The sequence below is a fragment of the Ooceraea biroi genome, chromosome 12 (genome assembly GCF_003672135.1).
Source record: "Ooceraea biroi isolate clonal line C1 chromosome 12, Obir_v5.4, whole genome shotgun sequence".
In the NCBI taxonomy this organism is placed as follows: Eukaryota; Metazoa; Arthropoda; class Insecta; order Hymenoptera; family Formicidae; genus Ooceraea; species Ooceraea biroi.
The window spans coordinates 237,843-259,390 of NC_039517.1; the positions used below are offsets into that span (position 1 = coordinate 237,843).

At 44.1% G+C, this 21,548-nt stretch overlaps 1 protein-coding gene across 8 annotated transcripts in view; it reads right to left on the reverse strand.

Moving 5' to 3' along the window:
- The window catches only part of LOC105286127 (kinesin-like protein KIF13B), a 48,823-nt gene that overhangs the window by 19,570 nt on the left and 7,705 nt on the right, over positions 1-21,548 (reverse strand). For 5 of the 8 annotated variants that reach the window (XR_895187.3, XR_895185.3, XR_895186.3 and 2 more), the window contains exons 3-15: positions 6,767-6,930; positions 5,500-5,768; positions 4,788-5,035; positions 4,578-4,695; positions 4,003-4,215; positions 3,624-3,884; positions 2,972-3,221; positions 2,598-2,740; positions 2,146-2,493; positions 1,537-1,713; positions 870-1,395; positions 402-626; positions 1-267 (exon numbers count right to left, since the gene is read on the reverse strand). Coding sequence is in view for 2 of the 8 variants with exons in the window: in XM_011350818.3 (XP_011349120.1) it covers positions 1-267; positions 402-626; positions 870-1,395; positions 1,537-1,713; positions 2,146-2,493; positions 2,598-2,740; positions 2,972-3,221; positions 3,624-3,884; positions 4,003-4,215; positions 4,578-4,695; positions 4,788-5,035; positions 5,500-5,768; positions 6,767-6,930 (3,209 nt within the window). In the remaining 6 variants the exon portion in view is untranslated. The remainder of the gene's footprint in view (positions 268-401; positions 627-869; positions 1,396-1,536; positions 1,714-2,145; positions 2,494-2,597; positions 2,741-2,971; positions 3,222-3,623; positions 3,885-4,002; positions 4,216-4,577; positions 4,696-4,787; positions 5,036-5,499; positions 5,769-6,766; positions 6,931-21,548) is intronic. The other 3 variants (XR_895188.3, XR_895184.3, XM_026974154.1) reach the window with 1 other exon arrangement.

A 21,548-nucleotide genomic window follows, 5' to 3' on the forward strand; every position in this document is an offset into this window, starting at 1 on the left:
CTTGCTTATTGATGAGCTTCTGGATCTGTTGATCGAGATACTGTCGTCTTCTCATCAGGGCATCGCTCCACTTTTCCCTCAATATACTCAAGTCCTCGTCCTGGTAACTATCCAACGGAATCTGTAATCGATTTCGCACAGACACGCTGCCCACGGCTATATTCAATATCGATTGACAGATGATTGGCAAGGTTCCGGAATTTTGTACTGGCTTCACACGGACCTGTATCCGTCGCTGTTGACCTTGTCGAAGTTGATGAATGCCACCTGATGACACAGAAAATGTGTTAATTAATAATATTAATTATATATACACATATAAAATAAACCTAATATTAAATTTAATTAGCAATAATCAGAAAGATAACTTCGTGCGGAAGTGCGCTTTCATTTATTCCTACCTGTACACGTATCCTGTTTCAACGCGACTTCGACGGGTGAGTACTCGCCCTGCTCGTTGAGCTCCTGTATCTCCACCCACAGCTCAATTTTTCTCGTTAATTCCGACCACCGATCAGCAAGCGACCTGGCTTTCGCCAGCTGCTGCTGCTCTACCTCCCATCCGGGTTTGCTGCGCGAAAAACCCGCGCTGCGATGGCCCCATACTTCTATGCTCAGTGCCCCTTCTGTAAACACAAGCATACGTGAACATATGAATAATATTGTTACATTCGCATTGAGTCAACGATCCGATTCAATCGATTGTCTGTCATGTAGAACTCATTATATCGCGATCGATAGAGAGACATATCTGAAAAAGATTTCAGGCTAGGAGAGGAGCTAGAGACCTCTAAGCTAATTAATCTCAATGCTGATTTGATGTTTCCTTTTGTTGAAAAAAATGCGCGCGGATAAGAGCGCATTCCTACCGGCTGCGTGTTCCATGAACTCCTCCGTGATTGGCACGGTAAAGTCCTTCGTGTGATCGAACTTGAACGTCAGGGAGTCCCGCTGTCCGGCGACGCAATTCGAGTTGGGCAGCTCCGCGTTCACCATAGGCGGGACCACTATGGGTTCCGGATGACCCCAGAACATGTACTGACAGAACACGAAGTGGCTCAATGAGAGCGGCAAGCCCGTCGCCTGTTTTATCGTGACGCGGCAGGTGATGTGGCTGGACCCGCCGGAGTAATCGTCCGGCTCGGAGGACGTCGAGTCCGCCGAGGACTCCGAGGCGGCCTCGCAGATCCGGTCCTGCGGGAACTGCCCGGATATGCGGCTTATCTCGACCTGCAATCGACCAGCAACCTCGCCCTGCTGGCTGATGATCGGAGTGTGATAATCCAGTCGCACGTCGTGGAACAGCACCTCCAGGAAAATATTCGCGACGCCGATGAGATTGTGATTCTCCTGCGACTCGTAGAACGGATCCTGCGTTTTTCCCGGTACCTCGTCCTGTGAACAAACAGTGATATGAAAATGATTGAATGTTGCATGAATAGACAATGAGAAATTGAACGATATCATCAAAAAGTGCTTAATTCATGATTAAGTAACTAAGATCAAGAGAATGCTCTAACAAATAAAGCTGCACACCTTAATCGCAGGTAATCGCTGACCATTATGGGGGTCCTTTCGTTCCTCATACATATCTCGCATATCGACCAACTTATTCTCTAATTTTTCCATGGACCATACTTGACTTCCCATATTCGTTCTTTTTACCAAGATTGCAGGTTCGCTGACAAACGCACCTCGCTGAAAGAATACACTCTACATATCGAAGAGTGTGAATAAACAAAAAATAAATAAATTAAAAAAACAAAAAACTTAAATAAAAGAAAGTAAAATTAGGAAAAGTAATGTGCACAATCAATATTAATATAAAGGTGCAAATAAATTAATGTTACGTTATAATGTAAACTAATTATAAGTATAATTATAAACCAATTACTTATTGTTAGTTATATAATTATTTAATCAGCAAATAAACTCAATTTGTAATTATTTAGATATAATGACGAGATTTAATTGTATAAATATAACCAATTAATAAATAAACAAACAAATGAAACATAGATATAAAATAATAAATGATTGTTACATTAAAATTAATTATAAAGTACAAAAAGTTGTACAACAATCGTAAAGATAATATACGAAGACAACATATAATTTATAAAATTCAATTCCCCTTTGTTTTACCTTCCTGTTCGGACTTAGATTATTCGGAGGGATTTGCAGAGTAACGCTGAATTTCGTTTGCTTGCCCATCTCCTCCGCGAGGAAGTTAGCCTCTTGCACCAGTGCGTTCGCCTTCAGAATATCCGTCTTCAGTTGACCCAGGCTCCTTTTGAACATCTCGTCTCGCTCCTGCGCCCACTTCTCCACCCGCATCTGCGTTGTTGGCGTGCAAGCCGGCAGCTTTCCGCTCTGACTGCCCCGCAGAGGATCATACGGCACGTAGGGCGAGTACGGCGTGGACGGTGACAGGATGTTGCGCAGCTGTTGGAACTGCCGCTCATATTCCAGCCGCTGTTTCTCGAGCGCGACCTGCGAGACACAACGAGCGACGTTAATGAATGCAACGCCACTAATCGGCAATCATTAATCCAAGCTAATTATTAGTTGCTCGTCCGGAGCGAAACCTCGCGTACCTGCTTGTCCTCCTCGTGCTGCTTCTCCAGCCTCGCGATGGCCCGCTGAATCGGATCGTTCGAGAGCTCGTTGAGCATGAGCTCCTCCCTAGCGAAGTTGTAGTCGATGTTTTGTGCGGGTGTCTGCGGCTCGCTGTTGATTGCTGCGGACAAAATAGAATAATAATCTGCATGTTTCCAATCGATCGTTTTTTTCTTTACCTTTATCTTTATCATTTCTTATATGCAAAGACTCATCAATGCAGTGTGACGCTACAAACGTTGCCAACACAGACGTAATTTTAATACGGTCGATTGAGTCTTAACTCATCTTGATATCTTTATGCATGCAAAATAAGATTATAATTAAGAGGAACCTCTCGACTGACTCGCACCTGTGGCACTTCGCGGACAATTCACGCGGAAGAAGTGATGGTTCCCCCAGACGATCCGGTCACCGTGCTGCAATAGGCTCTTATCCACGACCTGCGTGCCGTTCACGAAGCATCGCGCACCGTTCAGCGGCGTCATGTACAGGCCCGATTCCTCGATCGTGATGACACAGTGTTCCGGCAGGATGCCCAAGCCGTGCAACTGGATGTCCTGCTCCGTCTTGGCCGAGCGACCACCCACCAAAGTTCTTTGCTAAAATATAAAAGCATCGAGCGATATTAATGTTATCTTTGTTGGTGGCTCGAAGAAATTGCGGCTAAATTCGTATTTTGCAAATATGCTCACTTTGCTAATTCCTTTACTGTATGTTATTTATTCTGTGTATATTATTATTGTATATTACTATTGCATAATACAACAGATTATGTGTATTACAATTAAATATTAATCATACATCATTTAATCATTATTTTCATCATCAATTAATCATTTGTTCATTCTAGAGATTGCAACTGTCTTTCTCCTTCACTTCGTTTCTGTTATTTTACTCTTTTCTTTTATCATAATTGATAATTTGCGAGAGAAAAATGGTTGAAAACAACACCCGGTTAACAACGTGTCGAGTAACGCGAGCGACATTTACACATTTATTACCTTGAGATAATAAACTAGCAACTCGTTCAGACTGGGATCGTCGTTCAGATTCACCAGATAATACTTGTTCTTCTCCACTTGAATGCCGGACGCTTGCACACTTATTCCCATCTTCTCGAGAGCCTGCTGCCGCTCGTGCTGCAGCCTCTCGGTCTTCACCAACTTCTCCTCCCACGTCTGCGACATCTCTTTCATCAGCCGCTCCGATTCCGACAGTTTCTCCGTGATGTCTGTGCGTTGCTGTCCAATCGATCCCTGCACCTAATTGAACGTAACGTTGACATTGTCGTTGTCTCGAGTTGATATTGTTATGTTGTTTACGCAGTCATCGTCGCATGGACAATTGTGAAATCGAATGCAAAGGAGAAGAGTCGCTTACGGTGGCTTGTAACAACATCTCCTTCAAAGTCTCGACCTCCTGCCTGAGTTCGCGAATAATCCTGGCGTTCGGGTCCTCGTTAACTACGGCGTGATTGACTATCCTCTTCGCTCTATCGGCGTATCGAAGAGTCGACAGCGTCTCTTCGTAATTGTCGGCGGCCGGCGATATAGTGGCCACCATTACGGTTTTGCTATTTCCACCAAGATTATCCTGAAAGTCAAAATGCAAGGGGTAAAACATGACAGCGTATTCTAAAGCAGAATAAATAAAAAAGTTACGGCAGCTCTCCATTATAAAAAAAGCAAATAGTTGATTTGCTTATTCAAAGGAATTTGTTTCAACCATATAGTTTCCCTCGTTTTTGATTGCAGATATCACGATATTGCTAACAGACGCTGTACAAAGCGACGTTACCTCAAGCGTCAATATGTGCACAGCAAAAGATCATCGGAAACGATGAAACCCAGAGTAAACAAATCCTTTTTTAATACAAATGGAGCAGTTAATTTTTACAGAGAGAGATTGGCGCTATTATTTGACTCGTGCAACGTTTATAGGCGATGCCGATGTACCTTCAACAGCCACGTAAGGACAGAATCTCTGTACGGCACGAAATTGTCCTTCTTCTTGTTGTTGCCGGAATTCTGATCCGCCAACTTTGAAATGACTAGACCCAGCGTCGTTAGGGACCTAATTAAATCAAACAGCTCAGTTTTCCGACATTTTCTTAACAGTAACAGAGGAAAAGAATCACTTAGGAAGATGGCGACGAGTGTATTTACTTGTTAATATTGCTTCCTTCTTTAAGTCTATCACCAACTGCCCCAGTTTTCACAGCCCTTTCGCTCCCAGCTAAATCTACCAGGCTCATCCGCGAGACCTTCTCGCCGCTGACCCCGCTTTTCGAGTCCGTCAGAGTTTGCGTGAGGATCACCGAGAACACGGCGTGCGAGCGGGAGCTCTCCGAGTTCATGTTCGTCGCCGCGACCGTCCGCGACTTGTTGCCCTCCGCCATGAGGTTGTCGATGTCCTGCGGACGAAACGTCTCGTGAATAAATGCAGATCATTCGAGGCGTCGGCTGCCACGCTGAAACTGCGAAAGAGAAGCTCTCCTTGCGGGAGATACGCCGAAGTAGTTTCCTCTTGCAACTCTACATTCGTAATTGACTCATTCTCAATGCCGTCTTATGCCTTGGCATAAATAGATGTGTTTCTGTGTTTTATTTATCACCCGTAATGCATTGGTCTCTCGTTAATATTTTATATCAAGAGCCAGTGCATTACTGGTTTACGGTATAGATATATACCAGTGCTAGGTCTGTAAATTAATTCGGTTTTAGTGTTATTCTATTCTCTGTTGCTGATTTAAATATTCTCTCTCCCTTTTATGATTTCGTGATATTAACATCAACTTTTCAATAGTTTATCAATTTTTTAATAAAATTTGATAAAATTAATAAAAAATACTATTAGGAGATAAAACTAGACAACCACCTGAAAAGAAGTGACCGCCAATTGACTGAGCCCGTCCACGTAGGGCCCCAGGACATTGTGTTCCCTGACTTTGAGCGATTGCTTGTTTGGCTTCGGGTCCAGCAGATCGTGCACCTTCTCGTTGTAGATCTCCATGTACGAGACCTCGACTTTGTATGTGAGCTCGGAACTCTGTTGTTTCGCGATCATGTCGAAGAGGTTGTCGCACAGCCGCGGTATTATCCCCTTATTGTCGCCGCTGCCCATCATTGTGTAAGACTTCCCGGAGCCTGCAAGTGCACGCCATGCGTACGAGAAATGTCGTTAAGATCCTGCTTTACTGTTTCCCGCAACATAAAAGTTTGAAGCTCAAGTTTAAAGTCAACGTTTACCGTTGTTCACAAACGGATCTTTAAATCCCACTCGGACGAGGCTCAAAAAATAGTTCGCGTACATGTGCCGCTTTAGAACACGTTTTTTTCATTAATACTCTGCTAACAACGTGACATTTAATCGCGCGTGTCATCGCGGAAATGGACGTCCCACGAGATTCCTTTAAAATTTGATGATGCCCTAAATGCTTCAAGATTTGATGGGCGTAGCTCGGTGAGCAATTACCGCTTATTAACTCATTCAAGAGCCGCGACCTATTTCTGGGAAGACTTTTGCGATGAATAAAATTAAATAAATAATACTCTCTTGAAGCTTCGCGCATTTGATTGCCAAATTGAATAACATGCAGAAAAGCAGTCAAATTAATTAAAAAATGAAATTGCATACAGATAAACAACTTTACGTATCTTTCGTAAACAAATAACAAATAAAACGCCAAACCGAGTTTTACAAAAACTCTATAACATAATTGTGACCCTTGAATGGGTTCGACACACGCGAAATCGCAAGAGCAATGAATCAAATCCGATTAATCGGACGTGAAGTCTCCGCGAGTGAGAAGGAACGCGAGAGCGTTTACAGAACCGCGTAATTCCATTCTCTCTTGCTTCATTTCTTCTTCATGGCTCGTTTCTGCATGTGAGTCGCTGCGGGGGCGAGCAAGCGTCATTGTTATCCGCGACGCTTCTCGTTCTCTGCCTCGTGGGTCAATGTCTCGTTCAGAGGATCAACCGTAGCCGTTTATCGGCGACGAGCCGACCGACTAATTGCGTTATTTGCCGCATTACGCTTTCGCTCGTGCGATTAAACCGCACGGCGTCGTCTCCGGCCGGATCGCGAATAACGGCTTTGAACAGTGCAAAGCTCCCTTTTGCGGAAGGACGACGACACGTACCAGTCTGCCCGTAGGCGAATATACAGGCGTTGTAACCCTGGAAGGCATTGTCCAGGATATCGAGACCTAGGGCATCGAAGACGATCTCCTGACTGGCGTAGTTCCCCACTATGGGATCCAGCGAGTAGAAGCAGTGATCGAAGGCGAAGGTCTTCGGTTTGTTCCTGCAACAGAGCGAATTCATTCATTAGTCGTGGATGGAAGCGGCGGGGACGAACGGATTGGATGCACGTCGAAGCGCACGTGTGCGTGTGTGCGTCTCGCGTGTGCCACATCATTAGGGTCATCATCTGTCTCGAATATCAGAAGTGACTTTTATCGTCGACAAACACGATCGCGGATATCGCGTTTTATTGATTCTCAGTCTCGTCTCGTCTCCAATCAAACTGTATCGGTTGTCTCGATAAAAAGGAGATAAAATCAAAGCCTGACAAATTAATTAACTTGTGAGATTAACTTAAAGTCGTCAAATAAGTTAAAATGATACATTGATTAGAGAGACGCATCTCTCTCTCTTCCTCTTCTTTCTCACCCTTAAAATATTTATAAAATTATATCGCAAACTGCGCGTTGTGTATTCTTACTTGCAGAGATTACTTTTATCCCAATTTCCGTTCCATAATAATTCCAATCCTTTTTTATTTCAGCAGCAAATATCCATAGAGATTACTTGGAGCAATTTTGCCGCAGAAATAGTTACATCGTCGAGAATATTGAAAAAAAAGCTGGTACTAATTTTAAATATATATACCGAGTGCTAATTACTTTAAAATATCGATTTCCCGGAGCCTCGTCGGATGTGTGCATGTGTGCGTGCTGATTCGACTGCCGACATGGTGCATTTGGGTTTTTAGCTCGCGAGCGATAAGCATCGTTCTGTAAAAATTCGCTCGCGGCTTACATGAACGCGGGAGTAGCTCCTCCGCGTTGCTCCGCGGTGATGGCGACGCGGGGACAAATAATGATTCGCGCATCGATCGAATCCGCAGACCACCGCGTTCGAGTATGAGTCACGCACGGTAAATGTGCAAATGGGCACTGATTCTGTCTTGCCGGTGGGAGGGGGGAGGGGGCGTAAACGTCGCGGTATAACGTGGGTTCTCCGATACGCGGCGTATCAATTATTAACTTGTATACGTTCTAGGGCCTGTACCAGACTGCGCATTGGAGATTCAGAGTTAGAAATTGAGGTCCGACCAACCAGAAAATCATGTGCCACACTCCGATTGAGTCGAATTTTTCAATTTCCGAATCGTTCTCGTAATCTTCAACGCGTAGTCGCTTTGGGGTTTTTATTGATTGAACCGAAAAGTCCATACCGAGCCCCTTGTGACACAAACAAACGCGAAACTCTGCATTAAGGTTTGATACAAAGTTTTATGTCTGAACCACGGCAAAAAATCCGGATCCGGATCTTCCAGTAACGCAAAACTTTTTTATTAATTCTTAATGCAGAGAATTACGTTTGAACTTTGCTAAGCGGATCGGCTAAGATGGATTTCCCGATCAATCCAATACATTAATATCCGACACTTAACTTTCGCGCGGAGGATATCGCACCAATCGACGCTCCGAGATCGGCGTTTCGACGGAAAATACGGAAGAACGACGACGAATGATGGTATTAATTATCACGGCAATTATGAGGAAAGAAACAATGCTTGCGGCACTGCAGTCACACACGAAATTGGATTTGCGTACCAGGATAATGTCGCGTTTACAAAACGTGGCGCGATGGCAACGAGAACGCGTTGGACGATGGAACTCGCGCGAAAGATGGTGGTGCGGCCGCAGCGGTGGCGGCAGCGACGATGGCGGTGGCGGTGGCGACGGCGGCCCAATAGGCGCCGCTTAATTAAGGGAGGAGGAAGAAGAAGAAGAAGAAGCAGTCGCGGCTGACCACAGCTGATCGCGTGACGGTGGTAGCTGGAGTCCGCTCGCGTCCAGCGCGGAGCACGGGTTTCCAGATGGCCTTCAGCACGCAAGGCTCTGCGGTCGAATTTGCAAAGCGACGATGCAGTGCTTTAATGCTCGCATTTGCTGTGCTGAGGCCGCGGGGTGTAGGTGGTGGGTTACCGTGCCGTGACCTACGGTCCGATCGTCCGAGTCATTACGATTCGAGGCGACACGATGATGACGAACGCTCGAGAAGTTACTCGCGTACAAGAAGAGTTCATATCGTCGCTCTTTCGAGAGGGCGCAGCACGCTCTCTCACATTAGAGACTAATGAGAGACTGATTAACATCTCCAGATATGTTTCAGCAAAATCCTACGAGAGAGAAAAAAATATACACTATCAAGGGTTGTGCGTAGATTTAAATTTCAACGTACAATAATGTATGATGGCCTTTTAGACGGTCAGTTCAGCTGTCCGTTCAGTCTCAGTTTCAATTAAGTTGTCAGTTCAGTTCGGAAACGGCGGAATATTTATACGTCAATTTTGAGTTGTCGGTCAGACGATCAGACGATCTGATATACCTCGTCACTTCCGGCTCCACTTTTATCTGGCTCCTTAATTTATCTGACTTTTTTGACTTTTTTTTATAAACTGAATTACTAATCTTTGCTCTAAACATTATCATTGTCGCCTGTTTATCATACTCTTTGAATTTCTCTAACAAAGCATTATAGGAAGCCTCTCTTTTATTGGTATTATGGTACTGGGGATCACTCTTTTTCCATAAGCATGGATTTTCTGATAAATCTCAATAAATTCTGTCATGGTTTGTTGACTTTGCGGCAGATGTGCTCTTGATTCTCACGAAAACTGAGACATACACGAACACGTCTGTTTATACATCATTTTAACTGATAACGAATAACTGATAGGAAACACATCGAGCCACAGCTCCGTTTCAGTTTCAGTTCGTTATTGTTTTTACACACAAATTTAACTGACAACTTAATTGAAACTGAGACTGAACGGACCGTCTAAAGGCCCTTTAATGATGATACTTTTTTAAATTCACTCGTGTACGTAATTATACGCAAAATAACAGGATATTCAATATGTTTTGCAACAATTCTGCGAGAAAAAGCTACGTGATGAAACTTTTTCTGAGAAATGGAGAACATTGAGCTGTGGATTCAAAATGTTGGTCGCGAAAATTGAATACCAACGAGAATAGACGAAAAATCAAATTGACGGATCAATCAAAAGTACCCTTTTTGCAGCCAGTCTCTCATTAGAGTATCTCTACATATTCATTTGGAATCAAAACACGCGCGTTGCAAAATTCTCATGTTTCACGATACGGCAGTCTTGAATGAAATAACGAACATGAAATAAAATAAGGATTTGCATGCATATTGGACGAGTCAAAAGCCTCCTCGCTGTAAACATCAGTCAGTTTAATCGCATTGAAAACGATTTATTCAACCAAATATTTTCCCTCATTTTTAATGTCTTCTTCCTGCGACGAATTTATTATTCGGTCGAATAAATAAATCGTCTTTCAGTGCAGATAAATTGGTTGATCTCCGCGGAAGATCGTCGGAAATTTTCCGACTCGCGTGATAATGTAACGTGCGAGCGCAACGAGTTAATTTGCAACATATCACACGGTGACGTCGCAGAAACGCTGAATTTCTTTTGGACGTCCAAGAGCACGGACCATGCAAAGCCGCGAGAATGCGGCTTCAGCGAAATTCCACGCGGACGAAGTTGTTCCGCGCGCGATCCAATCTCCCGTCGTCTCCTGCGACGTTCTCGTGTCACCCTGTTCTCGCATAATTAAAAGTTAGTTAGCAAGTGTCGCAACGACCGCAATGGTGCCCTTCGCCGTACGAAGGATCGAACGGAGGGAATTCGCTAGAACGGCGCGCTCGCGCACCCACATCCACCCCCATGGCTTTCGAGAACTCGAGGAAGCTGACCCACATAGTGACCTCGTTTAAATTCTTCTCCCGAATAAATTCCTCGCTTCCAGCGGGAGACACGACATGGCTCGCTTCGCACCTACCTTATCGGATAGTTCACCCCCCCCCCCCCCCCGTTGCGAAGCCGGGAGTGTAACCGGGACGTTCCACTTTCCATTAATGGCCCGACGATACGTCTCCCCTGTGCGGGTTGACTCTCGCCACGAATACCCCAGACTTATGATTTGAATTTCAACGATATAAGCACGTAGCGGGCATTCCGCGTCTCGGAAAACTATTTTCCCACGTCATAGTTGCGCGCATTTTGGGAAGCATTACTACTAGTTTTCAAAATAACGATGAATATTTCTCTAATTCCGCACTGTGAATTTCAAAGGAGAATTATTGTCGGATAATGCATCGTATTTGTATCACATTATTCCAGTACATCCACGAGAAACTTGTACATGACAACAATTTTAATTAGCACTTTGTTTAATAAATAGCTCTTTACATTACTCGATCTTTTTCAAGATCGAAAATTTATTTATGATAAAAGAAGAATAAAAACATAGGCATTTGACAATATGGCACTTTTTCAAGTCGCACGTGCTAAATTTCCCAGAAGAATTCTTTTCGTGTTCTAAGAGTTTTGCATTTACTGTAAACAGACTGTGTTCCGAGATTTCGACTCTGTTCGATAGTGCTTTCCGTTTTCGTCGAATGACGATCGATAGACGAGACGTTCCACGCGTTCAACTTACTCTCCTCCCCTTTCCCAAGTACTACGGGACTTGTAGTAGAGCGTAGGGCGACTGTATGGCCGCGTAATACCTGGGTTATTGCACGTTACTGAACAATGCAGAAGCGATGGCGGGCGCGCTATTGCGCATTGCCGGGCGATGCGACAATCGCGACTCCGTTTACGCGGATTGTCATAGTTCCTCAATTTTTTATCAAAAGTTCATCGTGATCGTTTTATGAAGGACAGGAATGAACAAAACTTACACTTTAAATATAATTTTTAAGGTTTTTAACTTAGCTCGATAATTTTAAGAACCGCGCTCTCTCTCTCTTTCATAAATTGCCTTTCCCGAGATTAGCGTCGAAAGAATAAAGGAAAAATAGAGCGCTGAGTCGTTATGAAGTAGCCTAGAATATTCGCTCAAAATTATGACTGTAAATGAGCTACGAGAATCGTCGTAGCGTCGATAATCGCAATGACAGTATTTGTATTATTCGAAATTATTTGTATCGATATTCATGCCTAATTTAATTAGTACATATTAGCGATTTTATAATGATTAAAAGACGTTGATTTTTTAATATGTAATATTATAATTAATATATATCTAATATTATATGTAATATTATATTTAATATATATTTAATATACTGCATTATATTACATGTATCATATATTGAAAGCGTTTACTGAGACTCGGGACAAATGTCGAACGGTTTGAGACTAGCTCGATAAGCTCTCGGAATTCAGTTCAGAAATTCCGAAAACTCCCCTTAAGTGCGTGCACGCACGCGATTTTCAAGCATTTACTTCGAGCATGTCCTTAATGAAGATTCCTTTTGTTACACGTCTTGTTGTACACACTTAATGGGATTGTGCGTGAAACGAGGATAGAGAACACGGGCAAAATAAAATTCTTTGTCGCGCATACATCACACGGCAAAGTGGGTCCCGGCCGTAAATCACGAACACTTCCTTTTTCTTCTCGCTATTGAGCGAATATCGCGCGGGACACGGAATTTTGTGAAATGCAGCGGCAAATGAAAACGGCACACGCGAAAGTTCACTCCCACGTGTACACGCGAGATCAGCCGTCCTCTACCTCCTGCAGTTTATTAAAATCCTTTGAGGTGCATTTCACGCGGCCGGATTAGACCTTTCCCCGTTAAAGCTCGAGCTCGTGAGCCGCGCCCTTGATCTCGTGATATTAAAGGATCACCACGGACGGACGTCGATCGCCGACGAGGTAGACCGAATGACATATATCCTCCGGATTATTGCGTCCTTCGCGCGAGATGAGTCTTTAATTCGGAGCAAATATTAGGCTACTTCGTAACTTTATGGCACTCGAGCCTTTTTCCCAGTCTCTCTCATGGTAGTCCTGGGCAGACAATTTGCAAAATCACGATTTTTTTAGAGTTTATTCATTCGTTAACGGCTGTTGTCTCCTTCTCGAGAAACAATTTCACGATGAATAAAGAAAAACTATAATAAATGAATAATATGAATAAAATTGAACACTGAATAACATTTATTTCCACTAATTGTAAGATCTGCAATGACCAATCTGATCTTATATTGTTCAAATACATATCTTGTTGTTAAAAGTAAAAGATAAAATCGGAAATCTTCAGAACAATTGCGGTCCTTACTGGATTAAACGAAGTTAAATTCATTCCATCCTGAAGAGCCATCGTTCTCGTCTTCGCGCGGGGTTCGTTATTCTTCCACTTCCGCGTAGGAGTCGGAATCATTATTAAATAATAGCGCCCGTTATAATCGATATATTTCCGCGAGCAGCGTAGCATTCAGATTAAAAAAGTCATAGAGCGACCGCGCGAGCAGAAGGAACAAAAGCGCCGGTAGTACTGGTGGTGGATCATCCAGACTGGGTTCGCTATGAAAGACTCGTGGCATCCTTTGTTCGCGGTTTCAGCCGCGATCCTCACTCGAGGGCCACGAGCTCCCTCGGCATAGTCGGATGCTGGGAGATGGGACGTATTCAGCGTCAAGTTATTCCGCCGTTTTCCTGAAAGACTTTCTCGCTTTACCGCACGGAGAAACGAAAATAACTCCGCTTAACCGGCAGAATTCGCCTAAACGGTCTGGCTCGATGTTCTCGAAACTGCACTCGATGTTCGCGCAACTCGTACCCCGAGTTCGTGCCGGAGTTGCAATAATACTCACGATTACAATCGCGTCGCTTGGAATGATACGAATTGTTCCGTTACTGTCAGCGAATCTACCTTATTGGATCATGTTATTTATTATATTTTACAAATTATTTTATATTTTATTGAGATTTATTATATTTGCATACACGCGAATATTCCTCGTGTTTACGGCCTGCGATCGACTCACCTGCGCGTGGATGGTGAATGTCCGCGTCGGAGTAAATCGATTTCAATTATGTCCGTTTACGGCGATACACAAAAGCTGTAATCGATCATATTGGCGAAACCGGCGAAGCTAAACGGGAACGCGCATCGAGTCTTCTTTTTTCTCTTTCCTTTCCTTTTTTGTTTGTCTCGCCACATTGGTCAACGTATGGAAGTAGGCCGAGCGTGACGAGCGATCGAAACGAAAAAGCTCGCGCGACGGCTTCCGCCTTTTTTGCGCACGATCGCGATAATTAACGCGCACACGCGAACGCACTCGCGCATGCACACGCGTGATAATCGGATAACGTACGCGAATTTTCTGACCTACATTAACACGTTAATCGTTTTCATCGTGCGCCGCGCCTTCTACTAGGCTCTCACGGTCACTGCAAATCGAGCCTCGATATTCCATTAGGAATTGAATTTCCGGCCGAACTGCGTCGGCGATTCGAAGATTACCCCCTCGGGGGTGTAACTCGAGGGCGTGGAATTTGCGAAATCGGAGAAGAAAGGACTTTTCCCTAACTTTCTCTCGGACGGCATTATTGCACGTTTTCGCCGTCGTTCGGCAAACCGCGACCGACAAGCATCAACAAGCGCAATGCGACTTTTCACGCACGCTTACCTGGCACGCTCGCAGATATCGCGCGTGCAAAATCAAGCGTGGAGCGCGCGATTACTCGGCGCGTGTGCGCGGCTGCGTTTGATTGAAATGGATTGCCATTAGCGTAACGTATCGCGTAACATTCGATGTTGTTGCAAGCCACGCAACGTAACGCTGTTCTTGTTTTGAGATGCGCGAAGTTGATACGCAAGCTGGTTTCCCTGTGAGCAAAGAGGCGAAGGATTCAGCCTTAAGAAAAGCCGAGGAGGAAGAGCGCGTGATCCGCAACGCGTAACGGGCGCGATTACGATCATCATCATTGTTTTCTTCGCGCGGTGAAAGCACCGATCGAGCGGCGTGCGCATGAGCGATTGCGACACGCGCCCGCGCGATTAATCGAGATATCAGTCAGCGCCACCGCTGCTCTAATGAACATAACTTATTTATTTCGCAAAAAAAATTTATTCGCGGAGAAATCGGACGAATTTGATATATTCCGCGCAGGGAGGACGCGCGGAATATATCAAATTATAACGAGAATTACAGCGTCAAATCACGAGGTTAAATTGACACCGTCGAGTATACACGCTCCGACAGAGTTCATCTTAATTCGCTTTGATTAGCGTGCATTGGCGCGAACCGTTTCGCTCCCCTCCTTAAAAAACGCAAAACGCTCGTGCATGATTTATGTCCGTGTTTTTCAAGAAATTCTCCGGCGAAAACAGAGAACGCGATACCGCCTGTCCGTCGTCGAGGAGAGACGAAAAGTCTGCGGAATGAAAAACACGATGGACTTTCAATGACCATTTCATCGTCGGTAATCTCTGGGTGTGGTATCACGAATTCACGATTGATCATCCAACGTTATGCGGATCGATCGATTCGTTTCCGCGCCACAGTGAATTCCTATTCATCTTGCACTCGAAGTGCGCCCTAAGCCGCGCTCACTCGAATCTACGTGTATATTGTGGGTCATTTATCATAATTACGTTAATTCTATGCACAAAATCCACGATTTTGCGATACGGCGCGCTTCTCTCAGGCATTCTATTATATTCCGTGGCGGCAGATATCCGATAAGTTCCAGACGGGTGGATACGCAAGGATGGAAGACGAGGCGAAGACCTTCGCGCGACAGCGGCTCGTTGTTCATGCATACTTGACGTTGACGGGAAAATTTTTAACGGATCGTTCGCACATGTATATTATATGTAAATGATGCCGCAGAGAGAGAGAGAGAGAGAGAGAGACTCGAAGAGATCCGAAAGCTTAATGTCGACATATTCGATCTTACGTCGAAATCCGCCAGAGAACATTCGCTGTTTCGTCTTTTTATCATCGAAGGATTATTGTCGAAGGAACAGGAAAATACGGAACAAAGGCGCAACTGACATCAAGAAGAACTGCGAGCAAATAATAGAAAGAGAAGGTGGAAGGGGGGGAACATTAAGGCAAAAATAGAAAAGAACTACGCAAGGTGCACCAAGATAGTAAACTCGTAGATTTCCACGAATTTTTCATTCATTCGAAAGTATTCTTACACGAAGTTCAAGCGTTCTTTTTATTCCATTACTTATGCATTCCAACGCGAACTGTAGGTGTAAACATTATTAATTATTTTCGAGGCGTTCTTTGCACTGTTCGGGACAGTCTCGTGGCTCTGCCCGCTCTCTGAACCAGTTTCTTCCCAGTAATTTAATTGACAAAATTCTATATTTGTTTATCCTACTAAGAACTGTGCGAAACTATTATATTAAGAAGGAGAGCTCCACCGGAGCTCTGAATAGTTCATGAATTTCCACGGAACATAGGCCAGCTTCGCTCGCGCGACACACGCCGCGCGTACACACACACGCACGCGAGTGCAGCCTGCTCCACTTTTCAAGTTCTTGTCTCTCCCTTGTAGCACTTGACACGCGTGTTAAGTGCGCGGCAAACTCGCTATAGTCCTCTCGTTCGATGTACGAGCCTGTCCTCGGCTCTCAGAAGAGGCTGATCGATCGTGTCTCGTGCCCCCCTCCTTCTATCTCTCTCTCTTTTCCTCTTTCGGTACTCATTAATGAGTCATCCCGCGCCTCTGATTATCAACCAAACGATCGACGGGACAGACGATGCATGTAACGAGCACTTGTGCGAGATTGATACTCTCTCCTCTTCTTTCTCTGGGACGTTCCGCGACTCTCTCAAGTCTGCTTTCGTGACTGGGGATCATTCCGACGTTCCAGCTTGATTCGAGCTTCAATCAAACCCGAGAAACGCTAACTCGGTAAACGTTAACCCTTCAGGTGCACGCGTCTTTCTTCGAAGACAGATACGAGTCAATCATATAATTACGATTCTCGATCGTTCTGCGACCAATTAAGATTTCACAATATTTTTTGGAAACTGATAGCAAAATGCGGAGTAGAGAGGGCTTCGCAGAAGGTTAAGGGGAAAAATCAATCGAATTGTGACCCATTGTGTCGCGTGACCTTTAACTATTTGCCATCCCATATCGAGTGTGATTCCACATCGCATTTTATTTCGGCTAATCTAGTGTCTAATGTCAGCTCACAAATATGTAATATATAAGAACATTATCATAAGCGCTGTATTAATTAATTGTATTTGTATTGTGATAGTTACTGAAATGTTATCAATATTAAACTCCGCAGAAATATCGAATCAATTTGCGAATCCCACAAGCATTATCCAATTCAAATAAGCATTAAGAAAACCTCTTCATCGCGTGCGCGGATTCTTTCAAAGCTTATGCATTTTACATATTACTTCGAATCACAAAAATTGAATCGGCTTGAGAAAAAGTGTTTCTCGCGTCAAGCGTCCGAAATAAGGAGCACGTCGAGACGAATTGATCACCAAATAGCTCGGAAAGCGAACAAGCGCGCTGGAACGGAAGAAAAAGAGGGACGCAACGGATATGTCGGAGGGTGGCCGCGGATTCAAGGCGGGTTAACGATCAGCGGCGCGCGAGGTCGAGCGCCCGGGATTGTTGCGGGAGAAACGGGGACGAAGGGATGGGAGGGACGCCGAAAACATTGGCACGGGTCCACACGTCTTTCTCGTGAGGACTTTCGGCGACGGCGACGTGACGGACGTGGAATCGCCGACTGCGAGACGTCTCGCAGTCGGTGATTCCGGAGGAACCAACGCTTCGTGCGTCTCCCGAGTGTCGCTGACGCTGGCGATAAAAGCGGCCGTTATTGGCACGGCTCGGCTATTATCGCGCCCGGCATCCGCGCGATAGATCGCTCAGATCGCAGCGGGAATGGATGCGCGAGGGATTTGGAAGGAAGGACCAACGAGAGCGAAATAACGACGTCAACGTCGACGTCGACGTCGTCGAAAAAGACGCGACGTGGCAGAAACCGGGCGCACCCGATTTCTCGGGGATGATACGCTCGTCCGCCGACGAGCAAGAAACCCGATAATTCTCTTTTTTTGCATTCCGTATCGACGGACACGCGGCACGATGATTCACAAGGATGCTTCACATCCGAGGAGTCATTGTCCGAAAGAAGGCCTCCAGCATTCACTCGCGAGTAGCTCGAGGAAAGCAACGTAGTAGGATATTTGATCTAATTATATTATACAATGAGAGAAGAATGTGATAAAATCTACCTTGAATATATAATATATATAATAAACAAAATGACTTTAATAATATTAAATATCAAGTATCAATTAGTAATAATGAATAAATTATACATATTACATAATTACCTATCGTAAGAAATGTATCATTTACTTCAATTGCAATTTGATGATTGCGGTTAATTGAGCAACTACATTAACACGATTTATCATTGCAAATTAATTCGATGCTTACGATGAATATAATTTATTCATTATATAACATTATATAACATTTGTTTGAACGAAAACAACTGCTAATTTTATCAATCTAATTCATTTTTTTTTTCTTAATGTGGAAATACGCACGTTAAAAAATACCGTAAGAAGAGAACGTTAAATTATAAATTCATAATTATTCATAATTATAATCAGTCTTGGTGATATCACTAGCAACCTGTGAGATTACTATATCTACATACAAATAAGAACACAAAGCAAAAATGATAACTTGTGGGAACGCTGAGAATTTTTTCACTGATTTTCCCGCATTGCAAAAGCGGACACGCTCGCGTGCGCCACGTAACATGAAAGTTGCACACAAGTACCTTACGTGTGTCAATAAAACGTTCGCGGAAAGGAAACGCATGCGTGTGCATCGTACTCTTCTAGAAAGCAAAGACGGGGCGGGACGAGAAGATCCGTCTGCCGTAGCGAGGAAGAGATCTCGCTAGAATTTCCCATAAATCCGTGAAATTTCGTCGTACGTTGTAATAAAATGCTAATGATGATGTTGTAATCCCGCTTCTCCGTCTTACATAAAAAATAATGATTCAATGCATATGAGTTACGAGATTCAACGCGCTCACCGTTGTAATTGCAATAACGAGAAGAGCATCTGAAAATTTCCTGCAATTCCGTCAATGTAATCGCAACGAGATGAATAATATTGAATTTTCTATAAGAACTATAAAACATTAATAACGATTAACTAATATTTCTCTCCTAAAATAAAACAATAACAATAATAATATACGGCGTGTATATGTTTGCAACAATGCGATTACACAATAATGAAAAACTTTAAAATTCTATTGCTTACAATAAAACGCTAGTGATTTTTTAACTGGTTTTCTTTTTAAACAAAAACAACAACGACGTATACTTCGGTTGTAATTGCAACACTGCAGTGAGGGATTTCGAATCTCCTAGAAATCCTAGAAACTTTATCATTCGTACGTCGCGTCGTACAGTGGAACGTTATTACACCTTAATCCTGCCTTTCCTTCTTAAGCAAGAAAGAGCAACAATGTGTACGACTGTATACACATGTACACAGTTGTGATTATTCGCGACAATGAACGTGACTCGCTTTCTCGAGAGAGACGCGACGTGACGCCTCAATCGCATCTGCACTGGCAAATTAAACGCGCATTCCTGTGTATGTACACAAGTAATTACACCGGTGTAATCATATGGGAACGATCGCTCGTGACAAATCGTCTCGATAAGAGCCCATAAGATCGAGACTATGCTCCATTGCGCGCGTTGTTGAGGCGATAAATTTTACATGAGCTATATACCAAACATATTCATGTTTGATAAACTATAACAATATGACGGTCAGTAGTGAATATCTTGCTTTTTAATCTCTTTCATTTTCTCTTTATTGCTTCTTTCTAATCCTTTATAAATGTATCCTCTCTATATTCTTTATAATCTTTATATTCTTTATAATTGCTTCTTTATAATTCTTTCTGCTTCAGAAAGCGCTTTCAACCGCGGTAACGTGAGCGACTGCCACGCTTTGGAGGGCAGAACACGTGCAAAAAATACTCGACAAAATATCCGAAGGATCACGTCGATATCGCTCATCACGTAATGACGTCGGAAGAATCGATATCGCTCGCGACGATCTCGGAGAAATGACGCGGAAGTGCGGAGGTCGTCCCCCCCCCCTCGTTCTCGCTTGGGTTATTGCATAATAGGATGGTTCTTCCGATGTCCATTCACGTACGCGCCCAAGCCCGTAAATAGATTTTTACTCATTCATCGTATCTTAAGCGCTCCCACGTCCCTCGCTGGCGCGCGTCTCCACATCCGCGGGCTCGAGAGTGCAGATATAATATAATGCACGTGCAATGTAACACAACGGCGAGCACAAGTGCACGTGCTGCGAAGGAAAGGGGTATGCGAGCGAGCCTATCGATATCGACGCGCGCGCGATTACGATTGCCTGCGTTGTCTATCATAAATATACCCCGCGACCTTTCATCGATCCGCGGGGCGGTACGCGTATAATTCGCGCACATGTGTAACATCACCCCCGCGACAGCGAGGCGGGAGAAGCGAATCCGCGCGCGGAACAGACGCGAGGAGGTCTCATCCCCGCTGCTCCCTCCACCCTTCCTCCCGACGTCCCATACTCGTATAAGACGACCACCGGCGTCGCGGCGAGGCAGTCGCCGGGTCTAGCAAAAATAGCGTGACATTTCATCGATCGCGTGCGAGAGTGATACACTCGCGTAAAAAAAAAGAAACGTCCGCGCGGCTGTGTCAGCTTCCGGGCAGCGCGAGGACGAAACTCGATTTTGAACATCCCTTGATTCCCCGCGCGGCGGATGCTGTCTCGTGAATGTCGGGCGAACGGAGCACCGGATGTCGATGGCTTTTTATCCGCGCGGATCTCCATGCCGGCTCGATCCATGCGATGCGTCGCGCTGCAGTATCATCTCTTAAAATTATTTTCGGCGTTCCGTTCTGGGTCGCGTAAAGCCGATAAAACTTTTGGAACTTTTTGGCGGCATCATGTATCGCAAAAATACTTAATTGTTCTAATTAATATAATAGACGATGCGCAACTTTTGACAATTGTCGCAAAATATATTATAATCATTTAGATCATTGTAAGAGCGCGTAGGAGCGTAACGGCGAACACGGGATATGAGAAAGGTAAAGAACATAAAAAAAGCGTAAGAATCGACGTAAAGACGTAACTAGCCGATCTAAATGTGAAGGCCGATTAATGAGAGAAAAATAGACACAGATAACTTATCATATCTGATAATACTGTAGACCAACGCACGTTTTAGCCCTTCCTCTGTATACATGTACATGTCGTTGAAAAGTAGCTCTAATTTTAGTTAGACGTACAAAACACACGTTGCGTTGCATAATTGAATATCGTGAAGCACACGGCGAGCACTTTTTAAAGAAGGGTTAAATACTTATACGAGTAAAGATATTATGGATCCAAAGAGACGCAGGCGTCGTATTTTCTACGTATTTTCTTTCTTGAAACCGTCAATATTGCGAGGTATTCACCTCGCAATATTGACAAACATTCGTTCGTGTAGCAACATGTGTCACTCTATCCGAATCTTTCTTTCGGGTACATAATCATTCGTATTTGCATCATATTATATCATTCTACAATCTGGATTCATTTCAAGCTACGCCGCTGTCGAGAACCTGTCACATCGAATCGCCGCGGAGTTGGACAAACGACAACGTTATCGCGGCACGCGATAAGACTGTGTGTTTTAATTATCTATCGACTGACGTGGCCGCATTTCTGACGTTATCAATCGGTGCGCCTCTCTGAATTCGCATGAAAACGA